Source organism: Manis javanica, chromosome 1, assembly GCF_040802235.1.
Source record: "Manis javanica isolate MJ-LG chromosome 1, MJ_LKY, whole genome shotgun sequence".
Taxonomy (NCBI): domain Eukaryota; kingdom Metazoa; phylum Chordata; class Mammalia; order Pholidota; family Manidae; genus Manis; species Manis javanica.
Genome location: NC_133156.1, coordinates 55,487,090 through 55,510,799, shown reverse-complemented (window position 1 = coordinate 55,510,799; position 23,710 = coordinate 55,487,090). Strand labels below are relative to the sequence as shown.

The 23,710-nt window shown below is 44.5% G+C and overlaps 2 protein-coding genes across 10 annotated transcripts in view; one reads left to right on the top strand and one right to left on the bottom strand.

Annotated features, from left to right (window-relative positions):
* The first annotated feature begins 12 nt into the window (after window positions 1–12).
* On the top strand, window positions 13–21,797 carry KIAA1191 (KIAA1191 ortholog). Of its 3 annotated transcripts, XM_017668552.3 has the most exons (10): window positions 13–28; window positions 2,870–2,984; window positions 10,090–10,200; window positions 10,449–10,533; window positions 12,769–12,947; window positions 15,578–15,704; window positions 17,745–17,869; window positions 19,778–19,884; window positions 20,077–20,219; window positions 20,328–21,797. In XM_017668552.3, exons 4-10 carry the CDS (start codon window positions 10,506–10,508, stop codon window positions 20,534–20,536), a joined length of 918 nt encoding a protein of 305 aa, XP_017524041.1. In that variant the 5' UTR covers window positions 13–28; window positions 2,870–2,984; window positions 10,090–10,200; window positions 10,449–10,505; the 3' UTR covers window positions 20,537–21,797. The 3 variants fall into 3 exon arrangements, with proteins under 3 accessions (XP_017524041.1, XP_017524040.1, XP_017524042.1); XM_017668551.3 differs by lacking the exons at window positions 13–28; window positions 2,870–2,984 and adding an exon at window positions 8,867–9,072; XM_017668553.3 differs by lacking the exons at window positions 13–28; window positions 2,870–2,984; window positions 10,449–10,533 and adding an exon at window positions 8,867–9,072.
* Window positions 21,796–23,710, bottom strand: part of SIMC1 (SUMO interacting motifs containing 1) — an 88,350-nt gene continuing 86,435 nt past the window's right edge. For 2 of the 7 annotated variants that reach the window (XM_073232456.1, XM_073232460.1), the window contains 2 exons: window positions 23,186–23,264; window positions 21,796–22,692 (listed from right to left, as the gene is read on the bottom strand). In XM_073232456.1, coding sequence (XP_073088557.1) covers window positions 22,430–22,692; window positions 23,186–23,264 — 342 coding nt within the window. In that variant the 3' untranslated portion in view covers window positions 21,796–22,429. Of the gene's footprint in view, window positions 23,265–23,710 lie in introns of all 7 variants that reach the window. The other 5 variants (XM_036995109.2, XM_073232479.1, XM_036995113.2 and 2 more) reach the window with 4 other exon arrangements.

Below are 23,710 nucleotides of genomic sequence, written 5' to 3'. Positions count from 1 at the left end.
AGTAGGCTGATACCTCTGCAGGACCGGAGTAGGTGGTATTGGCCTCTACCAAACACTTGGGTGCCACGGAGTTAGCTCACGGCTGTTCTCAGCTTCCCTTTAAAGCGGTGTCTCATGGAGGGGAAAACCGAGTCCCAGGTCGCACTTTAGTCCCTTGGTGCAGCCTGAGCTCAAACCCAACCGACTAGTTTACTGGGCATACCTCAAGACCTCAGGGAGGAAATTGAGGCAAGACTCCCGGGATTATCCGGCTTTGTAGTGGCAGAGCGGGACTGGAACCCGGGTTCCTGACTCTTTGTAGTCTGCACCTTTCCTTGGCCGCATCCCAGACCAGGGCCAGAAATAAGTGGGTAGACCTGACCACCTTGTCCTCCCCCTGACCCTCAGTGATTGCTAAGGTTTCCAGGTGTAGTGCAAGGAGGAGCAGGGGAACCGACCCAGAGGTACCTAAGAGGAGGACCACCTGAGGAGCTGTGGGGTGAACGGGTGTGTTTTTACTGTAAGCCACCCCAAGCCAGCTTGTAGACCAGGAGGGAGCCAGCTCTTTCTAGTAACCCGTCACCACAGGTATGCTCAGATCTCTCCTGTCCAGGAAACTGGCCTCCCGCCTTTGGTTACTACCTCTCCTTTCCATTTCAACCCCACTTCTGGATAATGTGTATTTCTTATTCCTCACCCCACCCACCTATCAAAACTGTTCTCATCTGGGTCTGTAGCGAACCCTTTGTCAGTAAATGTGTTGGTAACATTTTAGGTCTTATCTTGCTTAACCTCTTGTCACCATTTAACACTTCAGTGTTGGGATCTTAGCAGGTGCCTTAGTCTTCTTGGGCTACCATAACAAAATACCACAGACTGGGTGAAAACAACAGGAATTTATTTCTCACCATTCAGGAGACTAGGAAGTTCAAGATCAAGGTAAGGGCCCTCTCACATGGCAGAGATAGAAAGTTCTGGTCTCTGTTCACACCGATCCCATGATGGGGCCCCACCCTCATGACTTCATCTAAACTTAATTACTCCCAAAGCTCCCATCTCCAAATATGATATTGTGGGGAGAGCCTCTACATATGAATTTTGGAGGGTATATAACCATTCAGTCCATAACAGCTGATTAGTAAATAATACTTCCTCTCCCAAAGCTTAGAACTAAAGGAGAAGTAAGACAAAGTAGACAGCCAAATGGAGAAAAAATTGTCATCTTTGTCGTCAATTGGAGAAAGTGGCTTAGATGTGGAGCCGAAATAGACTGGCTAATACTTTCCCCTGAAATGACTACTTACCAGATCAGTGACACAACAAATCAAGCAAGGACAGGAGTGGTATTAAGAATAACAGCCAGTAGAGACATAGGCACTAAACAGTCAGAAATGGGTATATACTGAAATAAGAACAGAAACTGTCCAGTGGAGCACCTGCTGAACTTCCATGGCCAGGCTCCTCTCCAGGAGATGGACAGCATCCTGACCCACCCTCTCTGCAGATGGGCAGAGCCAGGAGGAGAGCCCGGAAGCAGCTGGGTTAGCATGCTCACTGCCTTCTCCCAAATTCTCCATTCAAAGGCATCACTGCTCCGGGGAGAGGTGAATGAATCTTGGGGAAAGAGCCTAAGAGTATGAATCCAATCCTGTGTTTCAAACTGTGATTAAAGACCATTAGTGAATTGGAAAATCAATTTGTTGGGTAGGAACTATGTTTTTTTACTGTAAAATGAAGATAACAGCATTTTGTGGAACTTACTGTGTGTGTGTGTGTGTGTGTGTGTGTGTGTGTGTGTGTGTGTGTGTGTGTGTGTGTGTGTGTGTGTGTGTGTGTGTGTGTGTGTGTGTGTGTGTGTCCCTGATTGAGGATTCCACTGGTTATATCATGTACCATGCTGTCCAGAGGTAGCCAGCCTGACAACACTGGCTCAACCTCTTGCTTTTCAGTTATTTATACTTAATGCTTTTTAGGAAAAGTTCTCAACTTGATTTTTATATTTGCTTACTTGGTCTTTGGCTATATCCACACTCCTATTCACCCCAGCTTTTGAGGTTTTTATTTCATCTGCAACATTTTTCATATCTGGTTCTATAGTTGGTTCTTTATGATTTCTTGTTCCCCCTTCCTATATCCAAAATTCTCCCTTTCCTCTTTTGGAATGTTATTTTACTGTTTATTCTCAGTTCCTGTCCTGCCTAGTTCATTAACTCTGCTAGGACAACAGGATAAGGTTGTCCTGTAAGTAGTTGTCTTTTCTTGTTGGGTGTGTGTCCTTCGGCATCCCTTATCTGTCCCTGTGAGCTCCTATTTCCTTGGGGCTAGAACTGAGTGCCTGGGGGAGGGAACAAAGCCCAAGTGTAGCTTGAACTTTTTCTGGTGAGTTGTGAAGGAGACTGGTGTACAGTCTACACCCTCTGGTTTGCACTGTCCAGAGGAGACAACTGCATCCCTGGGGAATTTCCCTACATCCCTCTCTGTTCAGGTAAGACTCTTACTAGAAGCTGCCACCCACAGTTGCCATAACCTAGTGCCTTTGGTACAGGGAGGGGAAGAGGAGTGGTGGAAGAGAGGCTGCTAAGGTGAAGGCCAGTTCACTGCCTAGTAGTTTGTTACTGACTCCCCAACCTGGAGGCTCTAAGCCACGTCCACCAAGCCAGTGTCGTCTCAGCCTTTGGTAATGGTGTGACCACAGTGATGGCCAAGGTCTGCCCAGGGCAAGGTGGGGAAGAGGAAAGAGTACATCTATTTGAAACTCTAAAGGGGCCTATTTCCATCTTGGACCTCTGTCCTCTTTTGCGCGGGACTGTTATCTACACCCAAGGCCAGCCCTCTTCTGGTAGCCATAGGGCTAGTCTCTCAGCTCTGCCAATGTCCCTTTGACTCTCAGGTGTCCCCTGACTTGGACTGGCTTGTGCTACCTGCCATCTTGTCAGCTTACCTGCACCTCTTACAAGAGAAAACTGAAGCTTGTAGAGAGGAAGTGACTTCCCCAGGATCACAGAGTAAGTAAATGATGTAGCCATTGTTTGAACTAGGTTTGTGCGATTTCAAAATCACTCTTTTAATATCCTGGATATCCCTGTATAGATGCTGGAAACTGGGTCCACTCATTTTATCAGACTTTTCTTCTGAAAAGGAATTTAAACTCAAGAGATTGGGCCTGAAGTCTCACCTGAGTCCTCAGTTGGATATTAGGATATTTCAATTTCACAGAAATAGATAAGCTCTTGAGTTCACCATTTTAATTAATTTACTCAATGTTTCTGAATTTTAAAATTATTAAATATTTCAGACATGTTCAGGTACCCATGTATTGACCTCCAAGACTTGATAGTTAACATTTTGCCATATTCTCTTCTTTTTTATTAAAAATAATCTCAAACATAACTAAAATGCTTCTCCTACTTCCAGAGGAAACCATAATCCTGAAGTTGATGTGTATTATTTATGTTTTTATATTTTCATTATGTATGTATTGTTAAAAAACAAAATTCACTCAAGTCAGTTTGAAGATCTAATTGGCTTGTGATTCATGAGTCGGGCAGCATCCCACCTAGCAGGTAGAGAGATGCTCTAAGGAATTGTATAAAATGGAAGGTTTTTATAGGGGCGGAGGAGTTACTAGCAAAAGAAAAGGGATTGCTTCAGGCAGATCAGTTTCTCTCAGGGGGATGCAGAGGGGGCCTTATAGTACAGATCACCCCATTTTCTGTTAGGGCAGATGGAGAGGCTCCTGTGACCGATTATTTTACTGATGGTGCTGACAAAAAATTCCTGACTGACTGCATTTCTGGGGAAGGTTGAAACTGTAATTGGGTTTAAGTATTAGGCCCTGGTTTGGTGGCTTGGCCTACCAGAAATGACACCATGTTGGACCTGCGTGTTTCTTTCTAACAATATCAAAACATTTTTTGTTTTTGTTTTTTTTTAACGATTTACATACATGGTAACATAACCATTATTATCTAAAATCTACCATGATGTTTTTGAGATTTACCCAGTGGATATGTGGAGATCTAGTTCATTCATTTCTTCTGTGGTGTAGTATTCCATTGCATGAATATATCATAGTTTACATTTTAATTCTTCTGTTGTTGAAATTGTTGGGCTGACTACATGTTTTTGCTCTTACAAACAGTGATGCAATGAAGGTTCTTCTACGTGTCTCTTGAGCACATTTGTGAGAGTTTTTCTAAGGTATATCCTGAGGAGTAGAATTGATGAGTGCAATTTGTGCATCGTTAACCTTACTTGCTATTGCTGAATTGCTCTCCAAAGTGGTTGCCCTAATTGATAATCCATTCTAGGAAATGCTGAGTCCCTATTTCCCCATATCCTTACCAACATTATCAAACTCAAAATATTTTGCAAGTCTGATGGAAATGAACTTAACATCTCTTTGTTTTCATTTGTATTTTTCCCATTTGGGGTGAGGCTGAGCACTTGAAAAAATTATTATATGTATTTTTTATTACCAAATGTTCATCACAGTGGTTCAACAGTCGTCCCTCCCCCTACTCCCCTGCCCCTGCCCACTCCCCTCCCTCTTGGTAACCGCTAGTTACTTCTCAGTGTCTATGAGTTTAATGCCGTTTTGTCCCTTCTGTTTTACTTTGTTTTTATATTCCACAAATAAGTGAAATCATATGATATTTTTCTTTCTCTGCCTGGCTTATTTCACTGAGCATAATATGCTCTGGATCCATCCATGTTGTTGCAAATGCAGGATTTCTTTTTTATGGCTGAATAATATTCCATTGTATGTATGTACCACATCTTTATCCATTCATCTATTGATGGACACTTAGTTTGCTTCCATATCTTGGCTATTGCAAGCAGTGTGGCGATGAACATAGGGGTACATATATCTTTTTGAATCATGGATTTTGTTTTCTTCGAGTAAATTCCTAGGAGTGGAATTACTAGGTTGAGGCTGAGCACCATTTTGTATGTTTATTTACCATTCAGTTTTCTTCTGTGATTGTCTTTTCATATCCTTTGCCCATTTGTTTAACTAGCAATGTGGGTAATATCAGTTTATTGCCTGTCTCCTCTGTTAGAAAGTAGATGCCAGGAAGGCACGGATTGTATTGGTGCCATACCTCCAGCACCCAGCACAATTCCTGTCCCTTAAATATGCACCAGTCCTTGAAGAGTGGTGGCTGACTGCATCTGCTATATGCTGGCACTACTGTTCTTTCTGTCGCCTCCCCCCTTCCTGTGGGAAATGCTTCTCCCACCCCCATCATGAGATTCTTAGGGATGCTGACATTAATGTAATCATGCCCTCATGCATACAGATGATTGGTTTGGGTGGGAAAGAGTACTGATCCAAGCCAGGCCAGGCCTTGTTTGGGGTTTTCAAACTGGGTTTGATAAACAGAGCCAGTCTCCTCTCCATGGAAGGAAAGCTTGAGAGCTTTCAGCAGTCCTGTTCCATACACAGAGAGAGAGAGTGAAAAGATGAGAAGGAGAAAATTTGAGCCTATGGTTTCAGGTACTCAAGAGGGATTCTGTGAGTCAAGCTGATGAAGGTGAGTTTCTCTCCTTTCAACTAATGAGTTCTAACTAAACCACCTTCCATTTGGATTTTTCCCAATTATTTTCTTTTAAGAAATTCAAACCTATAGGAAAAAACTTAGGTATAGTTTAATGAACACTGTAAATCCATCTAGATTCACCAACCGTGAACATTTTGCCTTACCGATTCATCTTTCTTTCTTCATAAGTATATTCAGTTACACACACACACACACACAAATTCTTTGAGGATTGGTTGCAGACATCATGGCATTTCAGTCTCAGATATCAGAAGGCATCTCCCAAAAGAAGCAGCTCCTACCTAACCACAGTACCAATATAACACAGGAATTTTAATGCAGATGTAGTTTTCTCAGTTGCCCCAATAATACCCTTTTTTTAGCTGATTTGACAGAAATCCAATGATTCAATTAAGTACCATAATGTTGTGTTTACTTGTTATAATGTTTTGGTACACTTTAAACTAGAACAGTTTTAGTCTTTTTTGTGGGGAAGGGGTTCTTTAATGACATTGACATTTTGAAAAAGTCTGGGCCAATCATTTGGGACAGCCCCATAATATGGATTTGTCTGATTGTCTCCTTATAATTAGGTTTGTGTTAAACAATTTTGGCAGGGATGTTACTTGAGGTCATGTTCTAAGGACATCACACCAGGGGTACATAAATATTTGATTGTTCATGTACTGATGATGCTAATGTGTCACTTGGTTGAGGTGGTGTCCACCAGATTGCTTCATAATAATACCCTTTTTGATTAATAAGTAGTCTACGAGGTGATACTTGGAGACTGCATGAATAATTTCTTCCCCAACAATTGGCATCTGATGATAATTCTTATTTGGGTTCTTAACATTAAGATCAGTTTGGGGAACTGCTTCTGTAGCCTCATTAGGAGTATAAGACTTTTGTAAAGTTCCTAGAAATGGGTGAATACCCAGGAGGTTTCCTTCTTTCCCCTAATCTCACTTCATGACTGCCTCCAGGAACACTTACTGTCCTCAGCTCCTAGTTGGGATCCATTGTTATGTGCAAAGAACTAGTCTTACAGTCAGCAAGATCCAAACAGGGCATGACATAGTGGTATTGCAAGACCCAGGCTCAACGGACCCACTGCTTATGAGGTCTATGACCTTTATCATGTCACATAACCTCCCTTAATCTGTTTCTTCAATTGTCAAATGAGGATAATGATTGTGGTAGACATTGTTGGTGGCCTATGCAACAAGTTTTTCTTGCTAACAGAACCCCAGTTTTATTTATTTGGCATGTGCCAAGCCCCTGGGAAGTGTCATAATTTAAAACTAAGCTAATTGGGGCTTCCAGTTCCCCTGGGCCAATGTGGCCCAGGATGTAGGTAGATGACTACCAGCCTTCTAGGAAATATTTTTCTCCCTCCCTGCACAGAATGCTGTCTTGTGAGGAAGCTATGCTTTGTGATCTGGGGCAGCTATAGTGCAGACATGAAGTACAAGCCTGCAGTGAAGCCCAACTTGCTGAGAGAGGGCAGAGTGGGGGAAGGAAAGAAACTGGGACCTTGAGGGCATAATACAGAGCTTCCAAAGCACTCCCAGGTCTACTTTTCTCCAAACTCTTTGGTAAGAAAACACTGAATTCCTTAGGCCATTATTAGTTGAGTTTTTCTCTTGCAGCCAAATGCATCCTGTTATAATGATCCTTATGATTATAGCAGTGTTTGTAAGAGTGAGGCAGGTGTTAGATAGGGAGATAGAGCTCAAGGCCCTGGTAAGGTAAAGTCACGGTCAAGGCTTCCCAGTAAACAAGAAGCCTCATCATGGACATCTGGGAAAATTCAGCCTGAGAGAAAAGGGAGTTTTTCTTTTCCTTTGATCCTAGCTCGGCCATAGCAACAGGCTTTAGTAACAACGACCAGTCACTTGGGTGGTTTACTCCGTTTTTGTGTTTATAAACTCTAGACACTGCAGCTCTCACAGTGTCTTCTCTTGGACCCCCTCCTGATAATCAGGAGTTTTTCTTTCTTCTTTCACTCTTATTAAACTTTGCTGGTTGCTCCATATTCTTGTCTGCTGGCTTCATTCTTCATCTCCTGCAAGACATGATCCTCTGAAAAACAGCTTCTCAGCCTGTGCTCTGTGTAGGCGCTCAGATGTCAACTTCCTCTCCTACTTTGACTCTTGATCCTGCCCACTGTACTGAACCCCAAACCTGGGTAAATCGAACAAGCTCCTCTCTGTTCCTGCTTCCAGATTGTTGAACTACACTCCATGAGACACAACTAGGCAGAATGGCACAACCATTTAGTCATGGTGACCAACCTTAACTGGGTCCTCCACACTTTCTAGTCAGTTCTACTCTTCCACCCTCTGAAATGGTCATTTCAAATCTTAATGCTCCTCTCTATTCACCACCCCCAGCTCACCTCCCCCTCTCTGATCACAGACAGAAGATAGCCTCATCTCTTACTTTACAGAGGGTAACAAATTATGGCATATCTTAAAAGTTCCAAATTAACATTTTAAACAAACACACATACACACACACACACACACATACAAATCGCACTGTAATAGTAATTGTGCTATGTGTAAACTAATTATATAATTTATAAAAAGACTAATTCACAGCATATTCAAGCACAGTGGGCTGGGCTGGTAATGCCTTCAAGTTTAAAGCTGCATGAGTAAGCCTCTCAGGCCTGCCAGTAGGCCTGGCAAATGTCAGATGCTGAAATCTAAATGTAAGATGCGACCCCAACCCCTCACAGCACTCCTGAGATGAGGCTTCGTGGCAAGCTTTGACATGGGGTAGAAACGTTGGTGGATTTTTTTTTCAACTTTTTACTTCCTAAATTCTGTCGCTTTGTCATATTTGTAAGCCCTTAATGGAAAGACGTCTTCCATCAGAATGTGACCTTTGAGTTGGTACCTGTCCACGTTTCATTTTCCTTAGTGTAAAAGGGAAAGATACAAGAAGGGCCATCTTACTGTACGGCAGGCAGGGGCCGTTTGCTCCCCTTGGTTCTGCGGCTAGTATGAACCCTGACTAGGCCAGCTGTTCTTGCAAGAGGGTCCCTGCTCACTTCACTGCTTATTAGTTCAGTGACTTCTCATCTCTCTGAACCGCAACTTCACCTCGTGAAACGGGTTTCAGGGTGCCCCTTTACTGTGCCATCTCCCCTCGGCCTGTCACGGTCCCAGGCACAGAGTTGCGGTAAAGGGTGACTTATTCCTCCGGGAGCGGGCGGATTCCTCACTCGGAGTTGTTCCCGCAATACTCAGTGGGGCCGAGCTCGAGGGGCCTTCCGGATCGGACTACAACTCCCAGAATCCCTGAGCCTCCCAGGCCAAGTCTCGCGAAGGTGACGCGGCCTCGGGAGGATTTACGGGGAGGCTGCAGCCTGTACTTCCCCGTCCGTCACCGGACCTTCAGTGTCGCCGCGGGCATAACGGGGCTCACGCCATGGCTTGGCTCCCGACTGCGCCACAGTCTCTCGGGAGACGTGGGTCCTCTGAGCCTCGTTAGTGTCGGAGCTCCGGCCGCAGGCAGCTTCGCGGCGGCGGAAGAACAGGTAGCCAGACGCGCTGGCCCTCGCCTTCCTTGGAGCTGCATCCTCCGCCCATCCGGAGGGGCGCGCCCCTGCCCTTCCACCGAGGCGCTGGCCCGGGGCCTCTCTCTTCTCTCTCCCCATACCTAGGCTGAGAGCTCGGCCGGATCGCCCCTGGCTTCTGTCCCTTCCCCACATGGGGGTCCCCAGGTGGGGCTCCTATTTGTGATGCCCTTGCAGCCAGCCCTGTCTGGCGTCCTTGCCTCTACCTCGTCGGACCGGCCTAACCTGGGACCCCCCGACTCCTGGCCCGCCCCTCTCAGGCTTCCGCCTTGCCCTGCTGTTGGCTTGTGCCAGGTCCCGGCCTTTATCTCAGTCTTAACAGTCTTGCGGGGTGAGACAGTGGGTAGGGTTAGACTTGGCCTTTCAGATCCTAGTGGCATTGTTCTGTGTGTAGTGAAGGAGGTGCTCTTTGGGGGAGGCGGGAAGGGAAAGTGGAAGGGGATGTATCTGGGTCGAACCGGGAGGATGGCTGAACTCTGGTTTCTGCTGTGCTCTTTAATAAAGAACTAATTTCCACTGAGCTCCAGGATAGAGGGGCATTGTAGCAATTTGAAAAGCCAGTAACTTGTCTTTCTTGGGGCTTTAACTCCCTTGTAAAATGGAGGGGAAACTACCTGCCTTCCAGGTGGTCCACTTTCCTGTGGACCTTGGGCAAATCCCTTATCTTCTGAATTTTAGTTCCCTTCAAATTGGGGATAAAAGAATGCCTGCTTTGCAGGGTTGCTGTAAGGATGAACACATCGTGTTGTAGAAAACCCTTATAAATATTAGTCAGTGTTAGCAACAAAGAATGAGTTTACCCACTATTGAAACCTTGTCCCTTGCTGTGGGTTGAGATCTTTGGACCCTGAACCCTAACTTAGAAATGAATATAATCCCTCTTGCAAAGTTGTGTGGGGAATGCATGAATGTGCAGGGAGGTGTTGGCAGCCTCAGAAGGGCTGTACCAATGCTGGTTGGTTTGGTTCTTGTTCTTAGAACCTCTGGAATGGACGGACTCTTTCAGAGCAACTTTGCTAACTGGCAGCAGCTGAACAATGTTCCTCGGTAATACCAGTCTGTCAGCGTGATCATCATCATTTCACTCTGGTAAGGTGACCTTTTCACCATGCATAGTGTCTGTCATATCACAGGTGTTGTGAGACCTTAGACTTTATCCTTTTTTACCTCTTTGATATGTTTGTCACTCATCGGCTCTTTCATGTGTGTTTCAACCTTGTAAACAAACCATAAAGCTCTGTGTTTTATGGGCATAAAACTCTGCCTGTTGGAAGAACAGCATTGGAGCTATTCATTGGTGTTCACTGTAAGAAAATGCCCTTTGTTATCTTTATTAGGTGGCAGGGACTCAGCTCCGAATTCTATATAGAAAACACCTGGATCCCAGTCTTTCAATGGCTTCAAGACCACCAGAAGTGCCTGGTAAACTTAATTCTTTTTGATAAAGTCCTGTTTTGCCCTTAATGTTTAAGCTAGGCAGAAACCACTTTTTTGAACCATATATTAATGTTTGCTTATTGCCACCAGGTGAATATTCAGACTTAATAGATTGGTATCATTTATATATTATCTTATTAACCACCCAGCCAGGGTATGAACCAAAGACCTAACTTGAAAGACAGCAGTCATTTCACTTACAGGTATGACAAATTTGTCACTTTTCCTACAAGTATCAAGTAAGATTCAGAACAAGTTGTGTAGCTTGTAGTATGTACCCAAATAATTATAATTTTTTGAGGGGTAGAAGGTGGGCGTAATGGATGTTCTAGGCAAAAAGGCACTAGCCTGATTAAAGGAAAATTGAACTTAATCATGAAAATTCTCATGACCACAAGTAACTTCTGGGGTACTGAAGTCACTGGTCTCTCCTAGCACTGTTTAGTGGGAAGGATGAGTGATTTTTTAAATCAAATCTGAATCACTAAAATTTTGATTCTAGTAGAGAGAGAATACCTATTTCTCAAGTTGCTGTGAAGATTAAGCATAAAATATTTGAAAATGTGAGTTAAAAGTTAAGTGATGAATATACATCAATCTACTGCCCAGAAAATTTTTGGTGTCACTTTTTAGGAATATATTAGCTAACTTTATTATTATGTTCAGGAAGGCTGTTGTGAGGGGTCTTCAAGGTGGTTTTGAAATTGCTTCTAAATTAAGTAGGTCACTAGGAGTCTCCCCAACGTCTCCCAATGTGGCTCCACCTCTGCTCTCTCACCTCATCAACTCATGTTTTAGTTTGTCTTTCATTGTGATTATCAGAAACTCCCTGTAACCAGCGTGCCATAGGGGTGCACTCATTGGGTCTCTGTAGTTGGGGAGCGAGGAGTGTTGGCTGTTGAGTGGGAGCACTTATATCTGTGTTCCAGCCCCAATCCCACATTTGCCAGTTGGGTGTTGCTTAAGATCTATGCCTCAGTTTCCTGAGCTCGAAAATGGGAAGAACTGTCTGCTTAATGAGGATTAGTAAGATGAAGAATGTAAGTGCCGACAAGGAAAGGTACTTGGTAATTATTATTTGCTTGGGTGTTTGTTTAATTGAGGTAATTCACATACCATAAACTCCACCCATTGAAAGTGGATAACTTACTCGTTTTTAGTATATTCACAAGGTGTGTGACTGTCACCACTATTCCAAAAAAGTTTCGTCATGCTGAAAAGAAAATCTCTTACCCATTAGCAGTCATTCATCATCCTCACCTGCCCCCCTAGTATCTGGCAACTGTTAATCCTCTATTTCTATGGATTTGCTAGTAATAATTAATACTAATGGCAGCTACTTAGTCCTTTCTGTTTAACTGAACAAATGAAGTGTCTTTGCTGGTTTCAGACTTAATTGCCACAATAAGTGTGATTGTATAATTTTAAGCAACAGGAAAGTGCCACACCAAAGGCAAGATTTGTCATTATTTCTGCTGTGCAAGGATTAGTGAATGAACAAGATGAACTCTGCTTCCTAGTCAGGCAGAGCTGAGAGTGCCCTTGAAGCAGGGTGCCCGTGTCACTGCGGGACCTCCTGCCAGTCAGTTCCAGTGGGCGGGACGGCAGCGTCTGCTGGCAGTGTTTTGGGAGCAGATGTCAACAATTTCTGTAATGGAAATGGCTCTGCTGTTTCAATCATGCAGAACACTTGCAACCAGAGAGGGTGCTGGACAGCCTGTTGTTTTCAGTGTTTCTAGCAATGGCACTCTTTTGGGAGCGAGGGAGGGCGGAGGATTTGCAGTTGAGCCCCAGCTGGCTATTTTCTGTACATACCTGGGCACCTTCACCTCTGGCCTTAGTGTCCTCATCTATAAAACGGGAATAAGAACTTCATATCCTCAGTATTGCATGACTTGAGAGCTTGACTTGCCGTGGGGGTGGCTTCTGTGGCATAAAGAACACAGGCTTAGAAACCAGATAGGTTTGGATTTTGACTCCAAACTGCACTTTGAAGTTGTATGACCCTGCTCAGATAAATTTAAGTTGAACTTTGGTTTCCTAATCCATAAAAATGGATTAGGGCTGCTGAGGGGGTTAAGTGGCAAATGGAAGTGTCACAGCTGTTCTTGCTCTGTCCCAGAATAAGAGTGTTTCAGAGCTTTCCTGCCTACAGAGTAATTTAAAGCTACTAGTATGTTCAGCTTCTGAACCCATCCTGACAGGTGTCTCTGTTCTTAGCTCTTGAGCCTAGTGGGCCTCTAGGCAAGATGTCCCTGCCCATCGGGATGTACCGTCGGGCATTCAGCTATGATGATGCCCTCGAGGACCCTACGCCCATGACTCCTCCTCCATCGGACATGGGCAGCATCCCTTGGAAGCCAGTGATTCCAGAGCGCAAGTATCAGCACCTCGCTAAGGTATCTGACTCTGCTGACTGCTTCTGGCAAGCCCAGCCCCTTTGTTCTCCTTCTTCAGCTCCAGAAGTCTTTAGTGGCTCCCAGTACCCCGAGAATTGGGCAGCCACCAATCCTGGTGTCTTTTCTGTGCCTCAGTGGAGTTGGTGGGCCTTTCTTTCTAATTTTCTCCTGTCTAATATCATACCCGATATACCCTGCAGCATTAAATCCTTAGTCTGGCTCTGCATGATCCAGGTCCTGTCGGCTGCTACCCAGCACCTGCCACCATTCCCCCCATCCCCCAGTCTAACCACACAAGTTACCTAAGATTTCTTGCACTTAATAGGGTATTTTAGGCCTCTGACTCTGCTTCACACTGCTTGATAGCCTGGAATGCATACAGTCTCCATTCTGTTCTCCCACCTACTCCTCCCAGTCCATCTGCCTGACAGATGTTACCCATTAAGTGTTTTAGCTCAACCATCTCCTCTGTGAGGATTTTCCTTCATCTTCCCAATAAGATGATCTCCTCTTGCTTCGAGTTCTTCACTGTACCATGGACCCTTGTCATAATTCCTGCATCATTTTACCACTTTCTGTTAGCTTCTTGAGGGCAGGAACCATGTCCAATTTTGTACCGTATCTGCAGTATCTAGCAGGGGACCTGGTATAAGGTACATTTGAAAAAAATGTTCATTGAGCGATTGGGGGAAATTGACTCTTTCCTGAACACATGCTACGTTTTCCCTCCTGCCTCAGATGCCGCTGCCATCCCGTGTAAGAGCTGCCTTCTTCCTAAGGCCCTACCTCTCCCCTTCCCTCTCCCTCCCCGACGCTCACACCCCTTATCACACCTTGACCTGCTCTCGCAGCCCTCTTGTGCAGCTGGGCTTCATATATTCTCACATGCTTGTTGTGGACATGGTACTGAAGCCTGTGCTTCCTGACTGCAGCGATCGTGTGCCTCTCACCTCTGACTCTCCAACCGCCAAGAATGCAAGCAGGGTTGTACCGCTGCCTGCATAAACTAGGCCTGCCAAGGTCACATGAGGCCATTTAATCTGTGGCTACAGTTTCACTGAACTTTGAGCTGTGACAGCTCAGGGCCTAACAGGAAGTGCATAGTAAGCATCTGCTTAAACAGACTGCCTACAAATCACCTACTGGTCTATGTACACCAGTGACCTTGGGCATATTGTGTCACCCTTGAGCTTTTATTTCATGGAGGTCTTGTGGGAATTAAATAAAAGAGGATTAAAAGGCTGACACACAGTAGGTGTGTAGCTGATATTATGACTCCTGGCTCCCAGCTTAACTTTTACTTGGTAGAGCTCTGTTTGAAACTTCCTTTCTAATGAGTACTGCCCCTGCTCCTACCACCCCGCCGCCCCCTGCCTCCAACAGCTCCCCCATCAAGCTCTCAGAACAGGGAGCTCCTTTCTACATAAGTGTGCCCTGCAGCTCTGGGGGAAATGCCCTAAATCCGTTATCTGCTGAAATCTGACCCCATCAGTTGTTGAGGAGAAAGCATTTTGTGTGACCAGTACTGGCAGTATTGGGGACAAGACACGGGCAACCTGCCTGCGATGCCAAGGCAGTGGACTCAGGGACTAGAGGGGAATGTCAGCATGGCTTCTGACAGTGCTTCCAGGGCTTGCTTCACCAGCAAAGGATGGGCTTCCAGGTGGCTGTTGTGCCCCAGCTGGGACAGTGGACAGTTTGGAACAGCTGCTCTCAGAGGAAAGCTCCACTTGAGTCATTACACATATTCTTTCCTTTGTCCTTACAACCATCTTCCAAGAAAGGAAGCAGAAGTTCCAGTTTTCCTCGAGTAAGGTCACAGCTGAAGAGCATAAATGCTGTTTGTAACAGGGATGCAGCATGGCAGTACTTCCTGCGCTCCTCTCCTTTCTGTCCTGCTCCTTTGCAGGGGCAGAGAGCAAAGAAATACAGGTCCCTCCTCCCTGCTGGTGCTGAGCATGGCATCAGGTGCTTAGGTTACAGTAGGTGCCATGGCATGCTCTCAGCTCTCTTTAACAAATCTCTAACAAGTGGAGATGGTTTGGTTTGTTTTAAAAGACCATTCCTTGACCTTTAGAGCAGTGGTCATCAAGATGTGGTCCTGGGGACTCAGCTTCAACATCACCTGTGAATTGGTTTGGACTGTAGATGCTCGAGCCGTACTCCAGCCCCATGAATCTGCTCTGGGGTGGGGCCCCACAACCTGTTGAACGAGCCCTCCAGGGGATTCCGAGGCTCAGCAAAGTGTGAGAATCACTCAGTGAGTGCAGAGGCTAAACCGAAGCCAGCACAGTGCCCACTAATGGTCAGTGCTTAGTAGTAGGTGTTTCTTCTGCATTCTTAGTGGGGCAATAGTATAGGAGATTGAGTGGACGTAGGCTGGGCCGGTTAGAGCCCTCAGAGCTTGAATTTAAGCTTTTCCATTTCTATAAATGCAAGCTATTCACATAATGTCTTTATGTGTTGTCCCTGTGGATAACACATATGCGGTTGGGTAGAGATGACCAGCCCCCCTTCAAATATTTCCTTACCTATCAGATTAAAGACATTTCAGTAACCTCCCCACAGGAGTAAGTTTAGGTGTGTGACTCCCTGCCCTGCTCAAGTGCCTCCTTACCTCTCCCGAACAGGTGGAGGAAGGAGAGGCCAGTGACTCCTCCCTTGCCATGACCCTGTCATCGGCCATTGACAGTTCGGACAAGGCCCCTGTGGTGAAGGCTAAAGCCACCCGTGTCATCATGAATTCTCTGATTACAAGTAAGCACTCTCTGCCCTCAGAATAGAAAGGCGTGGGAACAATTTAGTCTTCCTCCACCCGAGCTGCGGGGAGTCTGCAGACTGCCCTCGCATGGCCGGTCCTAACCGAGCCTGGCAGGAGGCACCAGTGCAGATGCTCCATTCAGGTGGAAGATTTGCCAGATGTTGAGCCTCAGTTGATTTAGGTGCACTCCTGTTGCTTTGTTGGTACAGTTTCATTTTCCCATATCCATTAGTGTGGCCTTGGGCAAGTTACTTAACTGTGGAGACTGTTCCCCTCTTGTGAATTGGGGCCTCTGGTTGGCAGGTTGAGGGGAGGCTTAACTGGTGCTGGGCCCAGTAGCTGGGTGCTGCTGCTCTTACCGTCACAAGCCCTGCTGGAGAAGGTGGTGCACTGAGGCATCTTCCTCCTGCCCCGCACTTAAAAAAAAAAAAAAGAAAAGGAAACAGCTGAAAGTTGTTCCTCTTCTTGGACCTTGAGGCATGTTTGGTGCCTCAGGCATGTTTAGTCTTCAGAATGTGTGCATTCTGGTCCTAATAAGATCGGAAACAAGAGCTTGCATTAAAAAAAAATCTTGTAACAGATGAACTATACTTGTTGGTTCTGGAGGGCCCTTCTAGTTGCTGTGGGAGGTTAACAGTTATTAGTACACAGCTCTGCTTGTCAGCAGTAGCCTCTGTCCAGGGCAGGGCATATAGAGGTTCTCTTGGGCTGGCTCAGTTTTGAAGTAGGAAGCCCCTCTTTATCTGCTGCGGGAGGGCATCATTTTGTCTTGGGCAGTTCCTGGAGAATTCACCCATGAACCAAAAGTTCCAAACTCTTACTTGGACTTTATCTTATTCACACATAAAGGTGCCATTTGAGTCAGCAACTACTGCTTGTATTTTGCAAGCTTGAGAGTGTTGTGGCGTATTGGAAAGCTCAGTCACTGTTCTTTTCTTCTAGTGCAGTATGATTTCTGTATTGAAAACACCATTTGCCAACAGTGCAAACATTGTAACTCCTCAATATACTACTGTCTTCACATACCTATATGGCTTCGTTACTTCCACATACATGCATGTTTTTATGTAATTGTAGATAGACATACCATTTGATTTTTTCAATTAATAGTGTCATAAACTTGATGTTGCTATAGTCTTAAAAAAATAGCTGCATTTAAAATATGGTGTATGGTAAATCATTAAATCCTTCTTAGATTTTCAGAAAATATCTTTATGCATTTAGTGTTTTTTTTTTAACCCCTTTGCTTCTATTTCTGATGGAAATAACATAGTTCCTTAGAAGACAAATGACAATGTCATAAAGAACACCTGGTGTCTAGAGTTTGGGTCCAAGGTGTCACATTCCTGTACATAGGGGTATGTTATGTGATGTATGTACAGGTTAAGCAAAAATTAAACTGCCAGTCATTCCACTGATTTGAAATAATGACTGATTATGAGATAATCAGGTCAGACTGCCTTAACACTAAGTCAAGTCTATCTGCTCTGTGAGGCACCGTGATAGGCAGTTCTACACCACAAAAATGTTGGCTCTGTGGACCTTGACTATTTCAAGGCAAGTTCTCTGTGGTTGGGATTGAATGGGTATGTTGGTACCAACTAGCCTAAATGCGGCCTGTCTCTCTCTGGTGAAGGTCTGTGTGTGGGTAAAGAGGGTGTTAAGTTTGTCTGAGGAAACTATATTTGGGAACTTGCACTGTTTCTGAGTGTCAGCTGCTTTCTCCATGTTGCATTTCTAAATACAAAGAAAATGTCACAGTGTGCAAATAAGAGGAAGGTAAGGAGTGTTTACCTGGAGGTTATCTGGCTGTCTCTCTAGGAGTAACATGTTCTTTAGCTTGGCGTGAGGGAAGGCTGCCTCCTGGTTAGAGAGCTTTGTGCGAGGTCCCGCACCGCTGTCGCCGTGCCTGTCTGGGGAGCTCCTTGGATGGTCACTATTCTCGACTGGGGAGAATGGCAGATCTCTGTGTTGATCTCCCCCAGTTTGTCACAGGAGAGGGCGAAGGGCATGACCATCATCTCCTGTGTTCCCAGAACAGACGCAGGAGAGCATTCATCGTTTTGAGCAGCAGGCAGGGCTGAGTGATGCTGGCTACACACCCCACAAGGGCCTCACCACTGAGGAGACCAAGTACCTTCGAGTGGCAGAAGCACTCCACGTAAGCTTGTTTCTTAGGAACTTTGGAAAAAAACCCTCATCATTCATAGTTGAGATGCTGCGGTTTAGAAGTTGAGAAGTTAACCAGCTCAGCTAGGTGGGGGCTGTGAAGAGTGGTGGAAAGAGAGTTGGGCAAGCAATTTAGAATTGGTTCAGTGCCACCACTGTCTACTTGAAAGCTCTGGAGCACTTAGTTTCATAGTCTCTGCTTCTCTATCTATAAAGTGGGTCATCTGTCTTGTTTGCTTCTGGTTAGGAGAATCAGGTAAGACTTGGCTTACATATGTGATGTGTGTGGGCATGTTATGGGCAACAAAGCCAGTAAGGATCACTTTGTGGACTGCATTAGAGTGTTCGACTTTGAGGGAGAGAGAATTGGGCAATCTCAGTAGAGATAACACTTCAGCTGGAAAGAATATCGTGCTCTGTATTTAATTTTTAAAACATGAAAATCAAAGGTATTATGTTTTTTCTCTTTTATTTCTAAAACTGGAGTGAATAAAGAATAATTTTTACTAAGGTTAATGATGACCAAATAGTTGTATGAAAAAAAAGTTTCAAATGACTTTCAGGGAAGACCACTTGATACCTAATAGTGCTTTATGATTTGTGAAGCACTTGCATTCACTTAATCTTTGTATTAATCCTCAAATTAATTAATTTGAGGTAGATATTCTTCATATTTTATAAATGAAGAGACTGAGGTCCAAGGTCATATGTCTGACCAGTCATGGTACTTTAACTCAGGTCTCCTGGTGCCCTGTTTACTGATGGGTGTTTCCCCATATTCTAAAGTTGGCTGGGAATCTGACCTCTCAAGGGGCTCATAAATGGGATCATGATATGCAGCGTATGAAGGAGGAACAATGTTGCTCTGGTGGCCTGTGGGTAGGGATATAAGACATCGGGGACTGTTTGCATTTTGTAATGAGCATCCCGGGTGATTCTTTGTATACTAATTTTAAAAGCCACTACTGTGGTGGATTGGGGTTGGGCTGGTGTCCAGTTTAAGCTCTCCGACAAGAGAGATGCTTCCAGAAGGGACCTTGTCAGTCTTTGACACTGAAAACTTTCCAGGATAGGTGTCAGTCAGAATTCCAATTGAGCAATTACCCTACATAATGGTAGAATTGACTTTGGCTCATTTTGTCTCTCTTGGCCCCACGAATAGAATGTGAGGATGCCTGAAATGCCAGCTTATATAAATTGATAGATGGAGTGTTTAAGAAAATGCAAAAATGGTCATTTGTTTGGAATGTATCTCCGGTTAAAGATTGACATAGTGGACATGGAGCACAGAGACAGTATGGGAGCCTTGATACAGAGAACTGAGAAGCAGATTTGTCTCTCCTCTTGTTGATGCTAGGCTGTTTGCTCACAGTGCTGAGAGGCCCAGGGTGACCGGCTGTGGGAGCTCAAAGAGGGAGGCGCAGGCTTCACAGAAGCAGCAATTGGCTGGAGGGGAATAGCATGCCTGAGTCTTGGTTTTGAGAGCCTGGGAGTAGCAGGACTTACACATGGTGGGAGAGCCAGTGAGAGAAGAGTTCAAGGCCCTACTTAAAGGGCAAGAAGGCCTGCGGCTTGAGTTCTGGCTTTTCCACTTACGGCTGGACAAGTGGGTGAAAATTATTTCACTTCTCTTAATGTAAAAGCTCTAGTGTGGTATTTAGTACAGAGATATTTGAGATACATTGTAGAATATATACATTTTTAAAAAGTTGGAATTCTATTGTATAGCAAAATTAGGAATCTGTTAAATAATCTAAAATTTTTCCATCTATTAATATTTTATCTTTTGCCTTAAGTTAGACTGTGAACCAACTCATGTATACCCAAACTTAGCTGTTTGGTAACTATTTTGTATTTGCTCTGATTTTTAAAAACTTTCTTTTCTTACCCATCTGAACAGAAACTAAAGCTACAAAGTGGAGAGGTAGCCAGAGAAGAGCAGCAGCCGGCCTCAGCCCAGTCCACCCCGAGCAGTACACCTCGCTCTTCTCCGAAGCAGAAGTCCAGGTGAGGCTGCCTGTATCCTTGTGAGCAGCAGCAGCATGCTTCAGTGGAAGCCAGTGCTGCCTATAAAACTGGGATTTGAGTCTGTGGTATCAGAGTGAGAAGGGGGAGTTGACAGTTCATGGTCCTTTGGTGTGAGGCACGTCAGAGGGGTAGGGAGAGGGTACATTAGGAAATGTATTCTTTCTCTTCCAGAGGCTGGTTCACTTCTGGTTCTTCCACAGCCTTACCTGGTCCAAATCCCAGCACCATGGATTCTGGAAGTGGGGATAAGGACAAAAACTCAGCAGATAAGTGGAGCCTTTTTGGACCAAGACCCCTCCAGAAGTCTGATTCAGGTAAGGCAGCTCCTTCAAGATAAGAAAGCCATGGGGGAGGCATTTTGCCTTGTGCATTGGGAGCTGCCTGCTAATGTCAAAGTCATCTGCTCTCTGGTTTATGTGTAGGGGGTTTTGCCACCCAGACTTACAAAGGAGCCCAGAAGCCTTCTCCAATGGAATTGATGCGTGTCCAGGCCACCCGAATGGCTGAAGATCCAGCAACCTTTAAGCCACCCAAGATGGACATCCCAGCCATAGAAGGGAAGAAACAACCTCCTCGGACCCATAATCTCAAACCTCGTGATCTGAATGTGCTCACACCCACCGGCTTCTAAGAGCTCCTTCCAGTCCAGGGACTCTGGATAGAGGGTGTCTGTGCCCAACTCTCCTTTTACTGTGGCTCTGACCTAGGAAAAATACATCTTTCTAAAATTGAGGCAAGAGCTGGAGACATAATTTGTTTTTGAGAACATTAGTGCAAAGCTTGTCCTTATGTGGAAGAAGCCATTTTGTACTGCTTTAACGTAAAGTCAAATGAAATCTCAGCAGTGATGTATGGGGACCGTATCACCACTTTTGTATCACTTACCCTAGACGAGAACTTGGATCACTGCTTACTAGGTGAATAATGTTTGTGTTGTTGCTAAACAGGCTTCTTGATTTCTTGGCCACTGTCAAGCGTGGGCTTGGACGAGTCATGGAATAGGGGTGCACATTGACGAGTTAAGGCAGCTTTGGTCTCGAATGTGCTCCAGCCTTGTCAGTTAGGAGACCTGAGACTGTTTGAGATCTAGGTACAGTTAAAAGCCAGACTTGGCAGGGATCCCCCTTCCTGACCTGAACCTGAGTCTTATTGTGTCTCAGCGCACCTGCTGGGTCACTGTCCCGTACAGCTTGTGCTGTAGTGCCTGTCGGGCCAGTGTGTTGGAGGGATGCTTCTCTTTTTTGTGTCACAGAACAAACAGTAATCTTGCATGTCCTTTGCACTTTAATTCCAGTTTAGTTGAAAACTTCCTGAGGGAGAAAATACAGTCTTCTGGTTTGTATATGTAAGTGGATGTTAAACTTTTTTGAAGTGAAGAAGGTGGTAACTACAGTTAGATTATAAACTACAGTTTATACTCTGTAGTACTGCTACTCCCAGTACTACAGTTAGATTATAAACTACAGTTAGATTATAGGTTCATGTGAGACTAGTGTCACCCTATTTTGATTTCCTTATACAGGCCAGGATGTGAAACTGTTTTTTGGTAGTTGGAAGAATTTTAAATTCTAATGAAATCCTCCCCTCCTCCCCCAATGATCTTCATACCTTTATAAATACATACCTTACTGTGGAAGCCAACGAGGAAACCTACCTTTTTATTTCTCCTCACTGTGTACATGTTCAGTCATTGTCTGGAACATTGTCTCAAATTCTGGCTGCGTTTTATTTTGGATACTGTCATGTCTACATAAGGAGCCGAGCTGAACTTTCCATAGAGTCTGTCCATGGAGTCTAAGATGATCAGCATAATTAATTTATTTGTGTCTTGTGTTATGCTTGTATCTCTTACTTAAAACGTTTTGACAATAAAAACACTGCTTTCGCAAGTATGGATGACTGTTTTTTTTTGGTCCTATTAAAGAGTTAATTCCATTCTGTCTACTCACAACTATGGAACCTAAGCATGGTAAGCTTGATATTTTGGAAATCATTGCCTTTTTATTGTATTCTTTTAACATCAAATTTTTGGTAACAGTCCTTTTCTTAGAGTGGCCACAAGATCAAATTCATAAGCAAATATAACAGTTCTAATATAAGATGTTTATGTTCCACCAGGGAAAAAATTAATGTCTTTCTCTTTCAAAACAGGTTGTCAGTACCTTATATGACACAACACTGAAGTCTAGAATTGTTCAGCAGAGAGATCTTTGTTCACATCTTGAATGGAAATGTCAAACACATAGTGCATATTAGTATTACCTGTTTCAAAAAAAGTATAGATAAATAATTTATTAAAAAATATATACACTTATATATTTAAGCCCTATTTGGGAATGGGCTAGGAGAGGATATTAAAAAAAAGATATTTACTAATGAGTTAGAAAGTTGTTATAACCTACAGATAAATAAGAGGTTTGGTCCTGTAAGATTTTTAACTACTGTTCCATACTTTCAGAACTTCCGAGTAGTTGGAGATAGAGTCCGGGGAGGTATTCTTGGTGTGTCAGTGCTTCAAAGGACCTCAAGGGCTGCTCCAGTTCTTTGGAGAAAGTTCTGCGTCAGGGTTCAAGTCTGCAGCGTAGAAGAGCAGGAGCTTCAACAAGTGCACTTTGTCTCGGAGTTGTGGGACGAGCGGCTCCCCCAGCATCTGGATCAGGCGGCTGCGAAAGGCCTCAATCTGCTGCTCCACGTCCATCACTGTGATGTCATCTCCTTGCTGGGGCTTGGGCTTAATCCTTTTGATGATTAAGTCTTTGCGATCGATCACTGAACTCCGTAAGTGCTCTGTAAGAGGGAAAATGTCAGTTCAACTGTTCTGTGTTTTATTCCTTCATGATTTTAAGAAGATTACATGCAATTCTATTAGAGTCTGGGCAAAATCTTGTTGACAGGTTATGGGATACAGGTCAAAAGTCATGTAAGTACCAGTGCTAACTTCATTCCCAAAAGGTCCTTTGTTACTGATTTTCACTGGTCCTCAAGAAATTTTACACATTAAAAAATTTGTATTCCATTTTAGTTTTTACCCTTTTTTGATTTAAACAATGAATGTATATTAAACATTGAGCATATCTTTCAAATTAATATAACAACTTGAAAGACATTCATTCACTTTTTAACATCTTCAGGGAGATTTAGTCTAGTTAGGAAAAGTATTGCAAAGAAATCCTGAGCTTTATTTACACTTTGCTGTGGTTTTGGTTTGTGGTAATTCTGTTTAAAAGAAACAGTTTTGGACTTGGTCCGAGATGGTGGCATGGGAGGAACCTGAACTCACCCTCTCCCGTGTACACACTGGATCTATACCTACATACAGAGCGGTTCTTCCTGGAAAAGCTGAGGCTGATGAGCAGTTTCTGCACAAAAGGATATAGAAACCACAGAGAGCAGCAGAGCACTTGATGACAGGAACCGCATAAGGAGGGGTATCACTGAGGGACGCGCCTGCAGGCTCCCATCCCCTGGGGCACCGGAAGAGAACCCACAGTTTAAAGGTGAGCTAGACTGTAAGGAAGCCCCTTCACTAACACTGACACATCCACAAACTGGGGGAGGGAACACTCCTGCGTGGGAAGTGCTGGTGAGCACCACTGTTAATGTTGCCTCCTACCTTGACAGTGTTGTGGGCAGGGCCCAGGTGTCCCAGCCAGCCTGCTTCCTCAATGAGCCCGGGGACCCTAGCCCCAGATGTCCCTACAAGATGCTCCGCCCATGCCTGTCTAAGCTCCAGCAGACCACCAAGGCAGCGCCAGAGTGGTACACTCTGTCCTGAGCCCTCTTGGGTTTTAGCTGTCCCGCCAGG